This window comes from Camelina sativa, chromosome 12 (assembly GCF_030686135.1).
Source record: "Camelina sativa cultivar CO46 ecotype springtype chromosome 12, ASM3068613v1".
Classification (NCBI taxonomy): Eukaryota; Viridiplantae; Streptophyta; class Magnoliopsida; order Brassicales; family Brassicaceae; genus Camelina; species Camelina sativa.
Window position 1 is genome coordinate 10,860,799 of NC_141891.1, and position 16,127 is coordinate 10,876,925.

At 36.9% G+C, this 16,127-nt stretch overlaps 3 protein-coding genes across 3 annotated transcripts; 2 read left to right on the forward strand and 1 right to left on the reverse strand.

Moving 5' to 3' along the window:
• Positions 1-1,383: 1,383 nt before the first annotated feature.
• On the reverse strand, positions 1,384-5,207 carry LOC104731318 (L-ascorbate oxidase homolog). The gene is made up of 6 exons (XM_087479407.1): positions 4,748-5,207; positions 4,544-4,653; positions 3,364-3,634; positions 2,634-3,082; positions 2,177-2,545; positions 1,384-1,912 (listed from the first exon to the last, which is right to left on the reverse strand). Exons 1-6 carry the CDS (start codon positions 4,880-4,882, stop codon positions 1,621-1,623), a joined length of 1,626 nt encoding a protein of 541 aa, XP_087335533.1. The 5' UTR covers positions 4,883-5,207; the 3' UTR covers positions 1,384-1,620.
• A 7,428-nt stretch (positions 5,208-12,635) lies between these two features.
• Positions 12,636-13,775, forward strand: LOC104731319 (uncharacterized). The gene is made up of 2 exons (XM_010450652.3): positions 12,636-12,754; positions 13,112-13,775. Exon 2 carries the CDS (start codon positions 13,117-13,119, stop codon positions 13,507-13,509), a length of 393 nt encoding a protein of 130 aa, XP_010448954.1. The 5' UTR covers positions 12,636-12,754; positions 13,112-13,116; the 3' UTR covers positions 13,510-13,775.
• Positions 13,776-14,051: 276 nt separating this feature from the next.
• LOC104731320 (5'-adenylylsulfate reductase 3, chloroplastic) lies at positions 14,052-16,096 on the forward strand. The gene is made up of 4 exons (XM_010450653.3): positions 14,052-14,300; positions 14,384-14,518; positions 14,608-14,734; positions 14,834-16,096. Exons 1-4 carry the CDS (start codon positions 14,219-14,221, stop codon positions 15,858-15,860), a joined length of 1,371 nt encoding a protein of 456 aa, XP_010448955.1. The 5' UTR covers positions 14,052-14,218; the 3' UTR covers positions 15,861-16,096.
• The last annotated feature ends 31 nt before the right edge of the window (positions 16,097-16,127 follow it).

Consider the following 16,127-nt stretch of genomic DNA (forward strand, 5'->3'; position numbering starts at 1 on the left):
GTATGACCAAAAGGAAGAGTTTGAGTGTTTGACCAATGACCAGTTCGTAGTTAATGTATTTCTCCTGTGTCGATATTGGTCAACCACTCGCTAAAACTATAGACTATGGTTCACTTGTTGTCTCCTTAGAACGAGTCTACATATTTGAAAGATAATAAAATGGTTTAACATGGAATAGTGTGTATTCACAATCAAAAATAGTCTACTGAACATATAAAAAGGACCAATTTCAACATTTTTTTCACGAGATAGGTTTATTTTCAATTGATGAAATGAGACTAAAAACAAAAATTTATTTTCCTAAGGTCAAAATAACATAAATTAACATCAGACTAATATAAAATCTACTATTGTGGAATAATAACGTGTGTTTCCATTATACAACAACTACGATTGTGTTTTTGTATAACTGAAACCTGCCGCTTCCGTTAGAGTGTTTTAGGCGTGCTAATATATATAATACACCAGTGGCTGTTTCTGATGTTCCCATATGCAATAAACACCACCAAACATTTGTTTATAGAGTAGCTTCAGATTAAGTCCAAATATGGGTTCTGTGAAACAAAAATTTACCTTGCTCTCTAGTGAGTAATAATCCTGCCACTGTGCCACAACTCTAGGTCTTGGCTGTAACATGCAAGGGGCAACAGCGGAATCATATATAACAACTTCCGGTTCCGGGCATTAGTGAGACAGTCTTTATATATGACCTTGTGATGCAAGGTTGGTCTCTATTTTAATGCAATCTTTGTATATAATAAGAATATGACGAGGGAAGAGCCAAGAACCTACAAGATGTGGGCTAACAATGGTGAGAATAATGAATAAAGAGCTAAGAACCTGAAATGTGGAGAAAAAAGAGTTGTGGTTTCACCTCTTGTACGTCTCCCTTGCAATTATTAAAGTCTTTGAAAATAAATAAAATGGATACTGTCCTGAAAATATAGTGTGTAATAGTCCCATAACAAAAGCCATATGCTTTCAGATTCTGAGATATTTTTCCAAAGCATTTGAAACAAGACTTGGATGGACTGCAAATCTGCATTGGTATTAGAAGCGGAGTTCTCTGACAATAATCTGATTTCAATGGAGACTCTTGAAAGCCACGACTGAGCCGATCCCGAAATTTTCTCATTACAAAAAGCTTTTCCACTAGCTTCTTAGCTTCATGGGTCCTTCCTAGTTCCAAGTATAAAGCAACGTATTAACTAGCAAGGTCCTCCGTCAAACGACTTGTTGTATTAACCTTTTGGTACACATTTAAGAAATGTAGCCTTTTGGTACACATTTAAGAAATGTATTATATATTCCCCAGCCGGATTAGACAATGGGGAACTTACTTCATCAACATCTCCATTTATATTAGCTAGTAAGACAAAATGATTTGTTTATTTGAAAAACAAGAACGCAATATTTGATTTCTTCATAAAAATTAAATTGAAAGCTCAAGTCAAGCTCCAACTTTTTCTTGTTCCTAACTTTTTTGCCGTAGTGAACAAAGCCACGAAGCTCACACTTTTTTTGCCACCCTCTCATGACAATTACTAACACTTCAAATCATTCAATTTAAAAAAAAAAAAGGGAAGGAAACCGTTGAGCCGTCGCGGCCAATATCCCTTTCTAGAACGGCCTAGTGTGGCGACCTCTAGCTCGTCCGCACATAAGAGCGTTCTTTGGTGGTGGATACTCATCTCGGTACGAAGTGGAGGAAGTGTAAACTCGGAGATAGAATTGTTGCCCTAAATATTGTCTTGCCCAACTCTCCGACCTTACGTTCCACATCCCAACATTATCTAACGCTATGTAGATGGCTGTCCATGCCCTCGGGTATACTTGAACCGTGGACCGTGAAACCGCGTCCCGGAGGTTGTACTTAGCTCGGCTACCTTGCGTCCATTGTCCTTCATCCATTCTATTATCCAAAATAAAATAAAATACATCACAATTGTAAGATGAGAAAAGTTTAATGGATCTGAACTTTATTTGTGAAGTTTAACGAACGTAGTTAGAGGCTAATTTGTTTATATTTAAATACTATATATTATCTAAACCAAACCATACTAACCAAACTATATTAGAAATAATTTGTTTAGTTCCTTACTAGCTAGTTATAGTTAAAGATAATATTTCAAGATTTTTCTTTTAACAAAAATGGTTAAGAGAGTTGTCTTCTTACCCGACGACGAAGAAAGAGTAACCAGAGATGTGCCAAGACTGGATTGAATTTTCCCAGTTTTGGAAAACAATCTCGATGTATTCTCTGAAGTTAGCGGCCATAACAGAGGTTTGAAGGTACCCTCCGTTTCCACCTGAAGGACTCGTTGGGATGCTTCCAAGATTAAAAACTCCTGGAATCTTGAAGTAATCGGCGAGCTTCAATGGCGTGTCAGGCGCGACAAACGAGGCACCGTTCACGGCGTACCTTTGCTTGCCATTGATCCAAGGAGCCGAGTTAGCGAGTATGATCGTACGGGCTGGTTTGATCAGACCATAATGATACGAGCCTTGCGGGTTTGGTCTTGGACCACTCGCGGTTAGATTCCTCCTATTTATCACATCAATACAAAACATTAGAAAACACAAATCTCGAACAAATTAGCGGTTACGTATACAACAAGAAACATGCTTCTTACTTGATAGTTCGAGCTTGGAACAGTGAAGATGCCATGTTCAAAGTGGGACCATTTGGAATAGGACCAGAGACGCCTCTTCTGGAGTTACTGTAATGGAGAATCGCAGTCGTGGTGAGGACTCTTCGTGTGAACCTTGAGGAGATGACGATGTAATAGTCTTGAGGCGCTTTGTTAGCCGTCACCAGAACAGAGTAAGACTGTCCTAAATGAACATCAAGTGATGTGTAGATGTTTTGAACAGTGTGAGAGCCTTCTACTTCGATGAGCTTCATCGTGTGTCCTTGGATTCTGAAGTTCAATGAAGTTGCGACCCCAACGTTTGATATTCTGAATCTATAGGTCTTACCGGGTTGAACGGTGAAGGTATTGCCTCCCCAACCGCGACCGTTGATGAGAACTCCATCAGGCATAGGCAGATTCCTTCCGGCCTCTAATAGACGTCTCAAAACCTTAAGAAATCAGAAAACCAAAACAATAAGATTTTGCTAAAGAACTAAACCGGCCTAAACCAACACGCTTATACACAAACCGAACCAAAAGTTAGTTTATAAATCAATATAGTTTTCGTCATTTTAAACCATACCAAATTGAAACCAAGAAAATTTTAATCTGGCTTCAACTTTTACAAACCCTATATAACCAGATATTCCAAAAAACCGAAACCAAATTGTTTCGTTTATTTTCTTACGGTACAAGTCAAAGGTATTAGGGCAATAAAGAGTGTACTTACATAGTGATTAGTTTTGTACCAATCTCCGGCAAGAAGCCAGAAGTCACCGTCAGGGGAAGGAAACGGGACGGGTATGCGAGGACGGCTCCAGACACGGATGGCTCCGAATGCACCAGCGGCTTTATGGAAGGCAAGAGAAGGGAAATAGTAGAAGCTACCGATTTGATCTTTGACTTGAATAATGTAAGTAAAGTTTTTGCCAGGTGGGATTGGACATGTTGTCCCTATGACTCCATCTTGCCACGAGTTCTTCCTCTGTTGCACTCCGTTCCTAAAAAAGAAACAGATCTTTGAAGTTAGGCACTTGCGAACGGAAAAAGAGTTTGGGGTTACATTGTGGAAATTTTAATAGATCAGGGACTTAAAAGTTAATTTGAATGGCTTACTTCTGTTTCCCACTGACACTTAAAGCTCACATGTGTCATCGCATGTGACTAGTTGTATGGATCAAGTCTAATATTTTAATTTTCTCATAGCGTATTTATATTTAAAAATTATAAATATTGTATCTTTTGACAGCCAATTATGTCGGGTGTAAGAAAAAAGCTTTTATGACTCAATAAAGAAAAAGGATTTGACATTCTCAAATGAAATAAAACAAAATATCTATATATATATATTAATATAATATCATTTATTAGTAGCAAATTTGTATTACTCTGATTTAAGTTATTAATTCCAATTGACAAAATAAAATTTAATAAATCCCTCTTCTAGTGATTATAATTTGTGAAGACTCCTTTTATGAACTAACTACAAACAATATTGATTTAATCATTAATGAAGTAGAAGTCCTTTATGTGCTTTAAATCTTTTATTAACGCTATAAGTAAAACACGAGATAAAAACACAATGACCTTAAATTTCTGTTTTATTCGTTAAAACGATACTACTGTTCTGTTCTTCAGAATAGATCTATCATTTTTTCTACATATGTGTGTATATGTAAGTATCGATAATGTGTGAGAATGAGATGTACTCAAAGCCACATTTTGTCTTAAAGCTGCATTCGTTTGGACAACAAAACAAACAAAAATGTCCAAAATCAAAAGTTGAGATCTTATCCTATTTTTCAATCTTTATAGCTCCTTTTATGATCAAGAATATTCAACTTTCTTGGCAATCCATAAAGCACATTGTTCGGGAAATAAATAAGTAAAGATTTGTGAAAAGAACTTACCAAGAAATGAGGAAAGGCTCTTTCAAGTAATTGAAAACACTGATAATGATATTATCATTCGTGACTGCGTCAATGTGAGGTCCAGGGAACTGCCCATTTATCATTATTCCCTGCATTCCCACAAAACCCAACCGAGAAAATGTTCATCACAAGATTTTCTCAAGAAAACAAACAGAGGAAATGTGAAAAAAGAACTAAGCGTACCTGTTGTTTAACACCAAGGGGGTAAATGTCACCATAAGTTATTTTCCAGGTGAAGAATCTATAAGGGTTGTCTCCAAACACACCATTGATTAGAACCAGAAGAAGGACTATAGAGACTTTGCAAGAATCTCTCATTTTTGTTTTCTTTTCTATTTTTCTGGTTTCTTTTATTGGAGTTTGGAGATTATTGATTTGAGTCTGAGACTGAGAAGAGGTGTAGATCCATATACAGAGGATTTTGTAGAATCTATTAATGATGCCCCCTCTTAAATATTTAGTGGTAGTGGCAGTGGCAGTGGCACCGACGTAATTATTATGTTTTTTGTATTATTATTTTTTTGCCAATAACTATATTCCGTTTTTGTATTGAAGCAAGAAAGAAATATACTTAGGCCTTGAATGGAGATAGCATGTAATGCAGAGCAGATCAAATGGTTCAAGCATATCAAGCAGAATAAAAGTAGATAAAAAATTTGGCAGTTCAAATGCAGATAAAGGGTGAACAGCATCAAAAAAGCTGTAGACCAGATCTGCACATATTTCTCCTGCATTTATCACAAAAGACAAAAAAATATGAACTGTAGTCAAATAGGAGAACTACATTAAACGGTGATCTGCTATTCTGTTCTCCCATTCAAAGCCTTAGTTTACTCGAATATAGTCGAATGCTATCAAAATCATCAAATTTAATTGGTTATATTATTAAGTAATTAACACTTTATATATGTTTGAGTCCCCAATAACATTACCTTTTTCTATAAGCCAAGTGTCATTTCAAATCTTTTCACACCGTACAAATATACCGTTGGGGACTTTTTTCTAGTATTACCACAATTACCATTACAAAATTATGCCATAATCATAGTTAGTTATGCAATAGAGAAAAAAAAATATTAAATTTGTCATAAGATTCTCTGCCTTTTTACTCTTTTTAGATATCATCACTCATAAAAAAGCTGAAATTAATTTTATTTAAAACATGTTTGGGACTTCTTTGGGTCAAGAGTAGTAAGCATCGACCATCGCTCCGTATTGTCCGCAAGTGAAGATGTTTTTTCGAAACGCGGCGTGTTGTGAGCTGTCAGGAAAGGTAAACATCATGTGTCTCTGTTAAATCTTGTATTGAATAATCAAACCGTCGGATTAAATATTAGCCTGAGTCAATGCTTATATGGACGGTGGTGATCACAGATCAGATTTATTATGGTGAGGGTGTACGGTGGATATGAAGAGGAAGAAACAAGTTTCTGCGTTTTCACGTGCTTGAGTACCAATTCTGCAATCTGCACTATATTAGCAAAGATTGAAGAAAAAGACAAATTAACAAATATACTGTTATTTGAAGTGGTTTTATATCACAATGGGAAATAACCAAAGTTCTTGCATGTGTGAATGTAAAATGTGGTCATGTTTTGTAATCATATGTACATTCGACCAAAAAAAACTCTGGTTTATGTCATCAGCCCGAAAATTTCGGTAGAAGAAAAGTCCTTTGACGAATTTTTGAATTATACGTTTTTTAGCTTAGTTAAATAAATTGTAATTATTCTTAACTATGAAAATTTGATATTTTTTCATTGTAGTTTTGTTTTGATAGAGGGCTAGTATCGTTAGCTCAATCGAGGTTGAACCTTGTTGGCCTAGTTCGATTTGGTTTGATCTTGAATATTGAGAGGTTATTAGGGCTTACCAATGAGTAGTAGTAATACGAATGAACAACATAACATTTTTCATTGGAGTGGGGCAATTGACAATCTAATGGATCGAACTACTGTTAACAATGTGACCATAAAGGCCCAGTAATACTCTATGCAGATGATTGGAATACTGAATTTAATAGAGTCACAGTGGCACCTATATATCTCAGGTTGTACAAGTGATGTAAAGAGAGATACAAGAAGTCTTAACTAATCAAGAGATTGTTAAGCAAGACTTATATGTATAGAAACAAATACAAGAAATCTCAACTAATCTAGGAGATTGATAAGCAAGACTTATATGCTTAAATTCTAGGTTTCTCTAAAGAGAAAAGCAAGAGTTCAAAGACTTGTTGAAGAGAAGAGTTCTCCACAATATTATTAGAAATCAAAAGCTGCCATACAAAGATAAAGCTCAATGCTTAAATAGAAGAGAGGGGCAAAGCCGCTACCCTAAATTCAATAATGCTAAACACCTAAAGAGAATCTTAAAGAAAAGGAAATAACATAACAAAAGGAAATTGAATAACACAAACATATAATGAAACGTGGAGAAGAAGAAGAAGCTAAGAAGCTTCTAGATGCTGCATCAGGTCGCCCGAGGTGAAGAAAAATTCGACCTCGAATTTTCAGTGCAATCTTCCTCCAAGTATGGTACCAAATGCTTTCCAGCCTGCAGCATGTTGTAGGAACAAGATAAAAACAGAGCCGTCTTAGGAGAACCACCGATTGTTTGTGGTGTAAGCAAATCAGTTTTTGAAACCATCGGATCAGACGTCTCACGAGTTGGGATTAATGTGATGCGTTTGTTTTCATATGAAAACGAGTATGTGTTGAGAAATCCATCATGTGTTGTACGCCGATCATATTGCCAAGGTCTGCCCAGAAGTAAGTGACAAGCATCCATGGGAATCACGTCACAACACACCATATCCTTGTAAGTAGAACCCACAGTAAATGGTACACGACAACGTCTTGAAACTCGTAATTCTGTCTTTGCGTTTAACCACTTGAGCTTGTATGGAGCTGGATGAGTCTCGGTAAACAAGGCCAGCTTAGAAACAGCTTTTTCCGAGATTATGTTTGCACAACAACCAGAATCAATGAGGAAACGACAAACTTTACCACGACTCGTACAAGAACTCTGAAAAATATTTGTTCGCAACCACGACTCATCTACGACCTGAGGTGCGAGACAAGATCGACGCAAAATCAATGCTTGGCCTGTGTCACCGGTGACACGTTCTTCAGTGAGCTGTTCTTTCTCATCATCGTACTCATCATACACAACTTCCTCTTCCACAAACAAGCCTCGACGACTCAACTTGGGGCAATTTGATTGTCGATGTCCATGTTCTCCACATCCAAAGCACTTCAAGTTCGATGTTCGTGAGAACCTCGAGCTGCCAACACCATCACCGGTTTCGTTAATTCGAGTAGTGCCACCAGCATCAGAAGATGGATTAAATGGTTGAGAGGAGTCAATGATACGAACGTGTCGTGTACTTGATGAATTCCCGTTAGTAGAACCAAAAATATTCTGTTCGATGAGCAAAGCACGTTGGTGAGCTTCTGACACCGTCGCGGGATCAAATTGGAGCAGAGAATTCTGAATTTGTAATTTTAATCCTCCAATAAAACGAGACACAACCTGCTCCTCTGTTTCTGTCAGTGTGTTGCGAGCTAACAGAGAAAAAAAAATCTGCCGCATATTCATCCACAGAGTTTGTGCCTTGACGTAAATTCTGGAAACGAGTATATAACGTACGAGAATAGTTGTAAGGGAGAAATGCTTTGCGCAGATGGCGTTTCAATTTTTCCCAAGTAGCTATTTTCTCTTTGCCTGCTCGAGCTCTCTGTTCATTCACTTGCTGCCACCACGCCGATGTTCGACCCTTGAAACGAGTTGCAACTAACGCCACACACATGCTGTTGGGCACTCTTTTGAATGACAAAAATTTCTTCCACTGAACTGATCCAATCTAACAGCTCATCTGGTTGTAAGCTACCAGAAAACTCAGGAAGTTCAACTTTAAAACCTGATTCCCAACGATTGTCATCACCTCTTGGTGCCATCAAAACACCTTGACGTTGTCGCTGTTCACCAAGCTCTGCAAACGGGTTGTTATCAACGACTTCGTCATCGTCATCCTCTTCTTCTGAATAATCTTCACGTCGTCGCAACCTTGGAGGACGTCGCGGAACTTGAATCAAAGTTCGGACTGCTGTTTCCACTGACTCACGCAGCACATCACACATACCACGTTGAAATTCTGAAAACATGTCACGCATCGCTTCGAGTTACTCCTCATGCTGTTGTTGAAGACTTTTCTTAGGAGGCATGATTAGGATCTTTGTCTCTGATACCAACTGATGTAAAGAGAGATACAAGAAGTCTTAACTAATCAAGAGATTGTTAAGCAAGACTTATATGTATAGAAACAAATACAAGAAATCTCAACTAATCTAGGAGATTGATGAGCAAGACTTATATGCTTAGAATTCTAGGTTTCTCTAAAGAGAAAAGCAAGAGTTCAAAGACTTGTTGAAGGGAAGAGTTCTCCACAATATTATTAGAAATCAAAAACTGCCATACAAAGATAAAGCTCAATGCTTAAATAGAAGAGAGGGGCAAAGCCGCTAGCCCTAGATTCAATAATGCTAAACACCTAAAGAGAATCTTAAAGAAAAGGAAATAACATAGCAAAAGGAAATTGAATAACACAAACATAAAATGAAACGTGGAGAAGAAGAAGAAGCTAAGAAGCTTCTAGATGCTGCATCAACAAGTCTATGCAGAGATGATTGGAGCTGTATAACTTTATTTGTTAAGTACATACACAGCCATCATTTTGACTATTATCTAATTGTTTGTTATATACGAATTATAAAGTCTACACAATTGTTTTCTTTCTGAACTTTGTTTATTTTATAATTATAGCCCAAGCTCTTAGAGTTTTATCTTTAATAGTTAACAATAACACACACAAAATAAACTATAACCAGAAAATCAATTTAATAGCAAAAATATCAGGTCACAATTACAGCTAATCATCTTCCATGTATGTAACAGTAGTTAGTAGATCAACTCGTTATTAACATTTCATATCTTATATATTCAGTATTCTATACAATTATTTTGTCATTTGAATATATTAAAAAAAAAATGAACATGTAAGATTAATTTGGTCACATGCAATAAAATGCAACTAGGTAGGTGAAAGAAAGCACGTATAGTAGATTGTAGAATTGTAAAACATATAAATTAAATCTATCAAGTTGGTGAACTTTTCCATGCTTTGCTAATTTATAGATGACATGAGATCTATTGTACCTAATACGTGAATTATTTACTCGCATTTCCAATGGTCCTCTATTTTTGCTTTTAGAGAAACTCTATAATAAAGGTGAGTTTTACTTTAATGGTTTTCTATTCTCACCTATAAAATAGAGATTGCTATTTTTACCTCTATTTATAGAGGAATCTTATTTTTTTTACAAAGGTTCCTCTATAAATAGAAGAAAAAATAGCAATCTCTATTTTATAGAGGACCATTGGAGTAACACCCACTTCTATTATAGATTTCTTTTTTATAGAGGAAAAAATAGGAAAAACCATTGGAGATGGTCTTAGTGACCTTTTAATTAGTTTGAAACAAAACTTAACAACTCACTAATTGCTTTCCCTCTATTTCACAAAGAGTGTCATTTTGACCCATTGTACACAAATTAAGAAAAACTTGAATTATACACATGCTCCTATTTAATGAATAATTTATCATTAAAATTTAATAGAAAAAGTTTTGGGTTAAGGGTAAATTAGAAAATTTGATGTTAAAAGTCACATTAGAAATACAAAGTGACAGTCTTTGTGAAATATAGGCCTGGGAAAAATATCCGGATCCGAATATCCGATCCGAACCCGATCCGAATCCGTATCCGAAATTGTAAAATACCCGAACGGGTTCTAAATCTCTAAATCTGAAAACCCGAATCCGAACCGATCCGAACCGAAATCCGAACGGGTGTAACATCCGCGAACCGGATTATGCGGTTTTGGTAGGAGTGTCGATCGACACCCTTGTGGCATCGATCGACACCACTATTTCTGGGTTCGTCGGATTTGTTTTAATTCGCGATTTTTGGTTTGGTTGGTTTGGTTTAGTTAACTAAACCGAGTATATAAGTGGAGAAGCGAAAAATTAAGGGTTTTAGGGTGTCTGATCGCCGTTTGCAGAGATAGAGAGAGAGAGGAGAGAGCCTATTGTGGTGTGAAGGAGATTAAAGGAGAAAGATTAGAATCGTTAGGGTTTGAGAGGAAATAGTTTCGGCGTATCCAATCGTTCTCAAAGGTAATGAAATTTGGTAGGTTTATTCCCAAGTCTTTCATCGTCATTTTCCTTTTTACAGAAGTAGTTTTGGATTTAAACTCGATGAGTTATTGGCAGTTTCGTGAGTCACGTTTTCTCAGACGCGAGTTGGAACCATCGGGGATTGTAATTGAGATCGTGGTCTCGTCTGGTTCCTGATCGTGCTGAAATTTTGTGGGAAGCTTCGTGACGTCCAGGGATAGCTTTTCACCGGAGCGATTTGGTAGTTAACGGTTGATTTTCATTTTAGGGTTTCGTCTTTGAGACTGTTCTTTTCTGATGTTTCTGTCCAGTTTTGCTATAAGTCGTTTTTGGTTGTGTGGCTTGTTGTAGGGCGTTTCTGGGCTGTTTCAGACGTTAGGAGGGTCTCAACTGGTTGTATTGGTTGTTATAATCAGTTTATAAGGTGAGTGCATGACCATGGCTTATCTAAGCCTGAGAATCCTTTGTTTGCTTGATTTGTTGTGTTTTGTGGTGTTGTTCTTGCTTGTGGTGGTTGTGTTATGGTTATTATAGGTTCCTGAGGCTTTTGGGAGAGTTTGGGACAGATTGTAGGCGGATTGGAACGGAGGTTCGTCGTTCGGATTCGTGCAGTTCGCATCTGCGAAGGGAGTGTCACCATGTTTGGCCAGTGTCGATCGACACCAGTTAGGTGTCGGTCGACACCAAGTTGCTTGTTTCGTGATTTTCCTGGTTTGTTTGTGTTTGGTTGTCAGTTGTTAAGCATTGGTTTCTCAGTTGCTTGTGTGTATAGCCCTGTAGATGGGAGGATTGCCTCACTAAGTATTTGTGATAATACTTACGCATCTCAATTGTTGTTTGTGGTGTGCAGGTTTGTGTTGTGGAATCATGGCGATGAGGAGGAGGATGATCTAGAGTCTCGTTTGTGTGTTATTGGATTGTTGGATATGTTGTTGGAACCTTGGATAGAGATATGCTAGGTTGATGGATAGAACGCTTAGGATTGTTATTGTATTGATGTTGTAATGGTTTTGTATGGTTGGTATGTTTCCGCTGTGTGTACTGGTTGTTATTGGTTTAATGAGGAGTCGTGGTTTGGGTTGGTTTAATTTAGTAGTATAGACTGCATAATTGTTTATATTGTATTTAACTATTAAAAAAAAAGTCAGGTTGTTTCAACAGGTATCCGAATATACCAACATTATTAATATATAGTAGTAGTATATTAGTAATATTTATAATTTTAATAATATAAGTGTTCAAAATATTCATATTTTTAGATATTTTTGACAATTTGAAGTATTTAAACTGTTTATTAGTAAATTTGGGTAGAAATTTTTTTAGATATATTGTGTATTATTGAATAATTTAGACTATATTAGATACTAAAATTTTGAGTTTTGTGAAGTTCAGATAATCCGAATCCGAACCCGAAATACTTGAACCGAATCCGATCCGAACCCGAAGTCTAGAAATATCCGAACGGGTCCTATACCTCTAAACTCGAAAACCCGAAATACCCGAACCGAACCCGAACGGATACCCGAATATCCAGGTCTAGTGAAACAAATAAAAACTCGAAGAATAACACTTTTTTGTGAAACATAAAGAGTATAATACTTTGGCAATGGTAATCACAATGATACAAAAATGGACGGTTGAATGTCAGCTTAAAAATATATAAATTAAATCATTTGTTATATACTTATATTTGTTATACTCCACTGATAATAAATTATAAAACTGATGATAAAACAACAATAAGAAATGAGTAAATTTTATCTTTACACGAACTAATTAGGAAAAAAAAAACAAATTATTTTGGTAAATAAAAAAATTATAGAAAAAGATTTTTAGGCCCAATATGGCCCAAAACGAAACCCTGGTTTGTGTTCGTTCTTTCACCTGTGCCGCCTTCTCACAGTTTTGCTCACGATCTAGAGCTTTTCTCCGATCGATCTTCCTCGCCGTCCTTTCATGTAAGTTCTCTCTCATTTCATTTCCATTGTTGATTCATTCATACTACTATGAGGGATTAAGTAGAAGAGGTTGATAAACCTAAGTTGCTCCTGTTCTACTGTAGTCGAGAGGGTTGAATCCTTAGATTTGGAATTGTAATTGTTTAGATAACGAAACCCCGTTACGGAATCGTTGCGTTGAGCTTATTAAGTCCTAATTTTATGTGATTTAGGTAGAGTTAGTTCTAAAGATTGTTTCTTTCACAACATTTTCAACCGATCTGCTATAATTTGAGCTTATTTGATTACAATTTCAACTGCTGCTGTGTGAGAGATATCATTTTTAGAGACATTTTGTATCTGTTTATCTATCTACAGAAGCTATGGCTGGGAAAGCTGCAGAAACTATGGCAAAGACAGTGACGGGGTTTCAACATCCATGGAGGGCAAAACTCGATAAATACAGGACCGAGCTGACCAAAGGAGTGTGGGGTTACTGGGAGATGGGAGCATGGAAACCATTAGGGATAAGCGCTCGAAGGAGAGCGATGCTGAGGAAAGAAGTGTTGACTAATGGAGAAGATTGGCCTTACGATCCAGAGAGGAAAGCGATGAGGACAAAGAGGAAAGGTCATAAATGCGATAGGATCTCAGCTGAGAAAAGAGAGAACACTGCGAAACTTATGTTGAAGATGCCTCAGATGTTGCTTGATTACAAGAAGAGAAGGTGGGATAAGAAGATGAAGGAAGAAGAGAAAGCTAAAGAAGACAAGTAATCATATTTTGATTGATGAGTAAGATCGTTTACAATTTAGTCTTGAGCTGATGAATAATCAAATCATAACTCTTTGTTGTTTGGTCGTTATGAAAATCTCGGATTTTGGTTTTCGAATAGAGATGGTTGAATTGGATATGAGAGCTCAAGTTTGCATTTGTATGAATGTTTTTATTCTTGTTGTCTTGTAGGAACCTAAGCGTTGTTTTTACATTTTGACTGTAAAAAAATGGTTTATGAAGTACTCAATTACGGATTGTTGTGATATCTATGAGATAATTACACGTGTTTTTTTGGATTTTTATCTAAACGACCTGATTAGTTTTGGTTATGAGATTAAGATAGGATCTATTGTAAATAGAAAATCAAAATTGTTAAGCGTGTAAAAATATAATTTAGGATTTAAGTGTGATTGTGTTAAGAAGCCCCTAATAGAGAAAAGAAAAAAAAGTTATGTTGGGCAAATGTTGACTAGCTTTCTCTACCACACGACCAAAAAGTGACGGAAGCAATGATATATAGAAAATGCAAATGCCGCCACCCAAATCAAAAGACGTCTAGGTTCAATGAACCTTATTTTCACCTGCTTCTTTTATAATCATCCCATTTCTCTCCTAGATCTTAAACACAAAATTTTAAAAACAAAACCAAACAAACAACAACCTTAAAGATCATATTTTTGGAGAAGCTTTGGTTTGGTCTGAAAAAAAATGGCACTAGCTATCAACGTTTCTTCTTCTTCATCTTCTTCTGTGATCTCAGCCTCTAGCTTCCCTTCTTCTGAGCTCAAAGGTAATGTTTATATTTTTTAATACCAATTCGTTGGAAATCTTGACGAATCTAATTCGATTTTTTGTATGATTTGTTCATTACAGCACCTCAAATTGGTTCGTTGAGGTTATTGGATCGTATCAATGTCTCTGCGGCGTCTCTGAGTCTGTCTGGGAAGCGATCATCCGTGAAAGCTCTAAACGTGCAATCAATTACAAAGGAATCCATGGTTGCTTCTGGTACGTTCTGGTTTGATCTTGGTTAATATCGTTTGTTACAAACTTAATTACGTTTGATGCTAATGATCTTGTGTTTTGTTACAAAACAGAGAAGCTAGATGTGGTGGAAGTTGAAGACTTTGAGGAACTAGCAAAGAGGCTAGAGAAGGCTTCTCCTCTTGAAATTATGGATAAAGCTCTTGAGAAGTTTGGGAATGACATTGCTATTGCCTTTAGGTAATGAATTGAATCATGAGAATACTATAAAGGAATGGTTTTTTTTTCTTTTTCTTTTAGTTTGCTGATTAGGAGCTTTGTTCTTTTGTTTGGTTTCAGTGGAGCTGAAGATGTAGCTCTCATTGAGTATGCTCATTTAACTGGAAGACCTTATAGGGTATTCAGTTTGGATACAGGGAGATTGAATCCTGAAACATACAGACTCTTCGATACCGTGGAGAAACATTACGGTATTAGGATTGAGTATATGTTTCCTGATGCTGTTGAGGTTCAAGCTTTGGTTAGGAACAAGGGTTTGTTCTCTTTCTATGAAGATGGTCACCAAGAGTGCTGCCGTATTAGAAAGGTGAGACCTTTGAGGCGTGCTTTGAAGGGTTTACGCGCCTGGATCACTGGTCAGAGGAAAGATCAATCACCTGGAACAAGATCAGAGATTCCTGTTGTTCAAGTTGATCCTGTGTTTGAAGGATTAGATGGTGGAGCTGGTAGTTTGGTGAAGTGGAACCCTGTTGCGAATGTTGAAGGGAATGATGTTTGGAATTTCTTGAGGACCATGGATGTTCCTGTGAACACACTTCACGCAGCAGGTTATGTTTCGATCGGGTGTGAGCCTTGCACGAGAGCTGTTTTGCCTGGTCAGCATGAGAGAGAAGGGAGATGGTGGTGGGAAGATGCTAAGGCTAAAGAGTGTGGACTTCACAAAGGGAATATCAAGGAGAATACTAATGGAAACGCAACTGCTAACGTCAATGGGAAATCCACAGTTGCGGATATCTTCAATAGCGAGAATGTTGTGAACTTGAGTAGGCAAGGGATTGAGAATTTGATGAAGTTGGAGAACAGGAATGAGGCTTGGATCGTTGTGCTTTACGCTCCGTGGTGCCCGTTTTGTCAGGCAATGGAAGCTTCATTCGATGAATTGGCGGATAAGTTGAACGGTAATGGCGTGAAGGTTGCAAAGTTTAGAGCTGATGGTGATCAGAAGGAATTTGCCAAAAGTGAGTTGCAGCTTGGAAGCTTTCCAACAATACTTGTGTTCCCAAAGAACTCTTCAAGACCTATCAAGTATCCATCAGAGAAGAGAGATGTTGATTCTTTGACATCGTTCTTGAATCTTGTCCGGTAAAACCCTCAAACAACATCCGCCGACTTTACAATGAGAGATCAATAAAAAAAACTTTCAGTCTCGTTCCAGAATGCTAGAACAGATGAAGGTAGTGATGAGAATCTCTATTGAATCTTTTGCTTTTTGTATAGCTGTGTGTTAAAACAATCACATCAAGGTTTTTGCCTTTTTGTGTTTATCAGTTTTCAGTGTATAACTCTTTTTGCCTTTGTAATGATATTGAACAAGTTTTCCAAGGTCGATTACTTTTGATATGAAAGTAACCTC

Coding starts and splice junctions, on each gene's coding strand:
- LOC104731318 (XM_087479407.1), bottom strand. CDS start 4,882: ATGAGAGATTCTTGCAAAGTCTCTATAGTCCTTCTTCTGGTTCTAATC. Junction 2,546..2,633: donor TTCCAAGCTCGAACTATCAA/GTAAGAAGCATG, acceptor TGTGATAAATAG/GAGGAATCTAACCGCGAGTG. Junction 1,913..2,176: donor TACTCTTTCTTCGTCGTCGG/GTAAGAAGACAA, acceptor TTTGGATAATAG/AATGGATGAAGGACAATGGA.
- LOC104731320 (XM_010450653.3), top strand. CDS start 14,219: ATGGCACTAGCTATCAACGTTTCTTCTTCTTCATCTTCTTCTGTGATC. Junction 14,519..14,607: donor GGAATCCATGGTTGCTTCTG/GTACGTTCTGGT, acceptor GTTACAAAACAG/AGAAGCTAGATGTGGTGGAA. Junction 14,735..14,833: donor GACATTGCTATTGCCTTTAG/GTAATGAATTGA, acceptor GTTTGGTTTCAG/TGGAGCTGAAGATGTAGCTC.
- LOC104731319 (XM_010450652.3), top strand. CDS start 13,117: ATGGCTGGGAAAGCTGCAGAAACTATGGCAAAGACAGTGACGGGGTTT.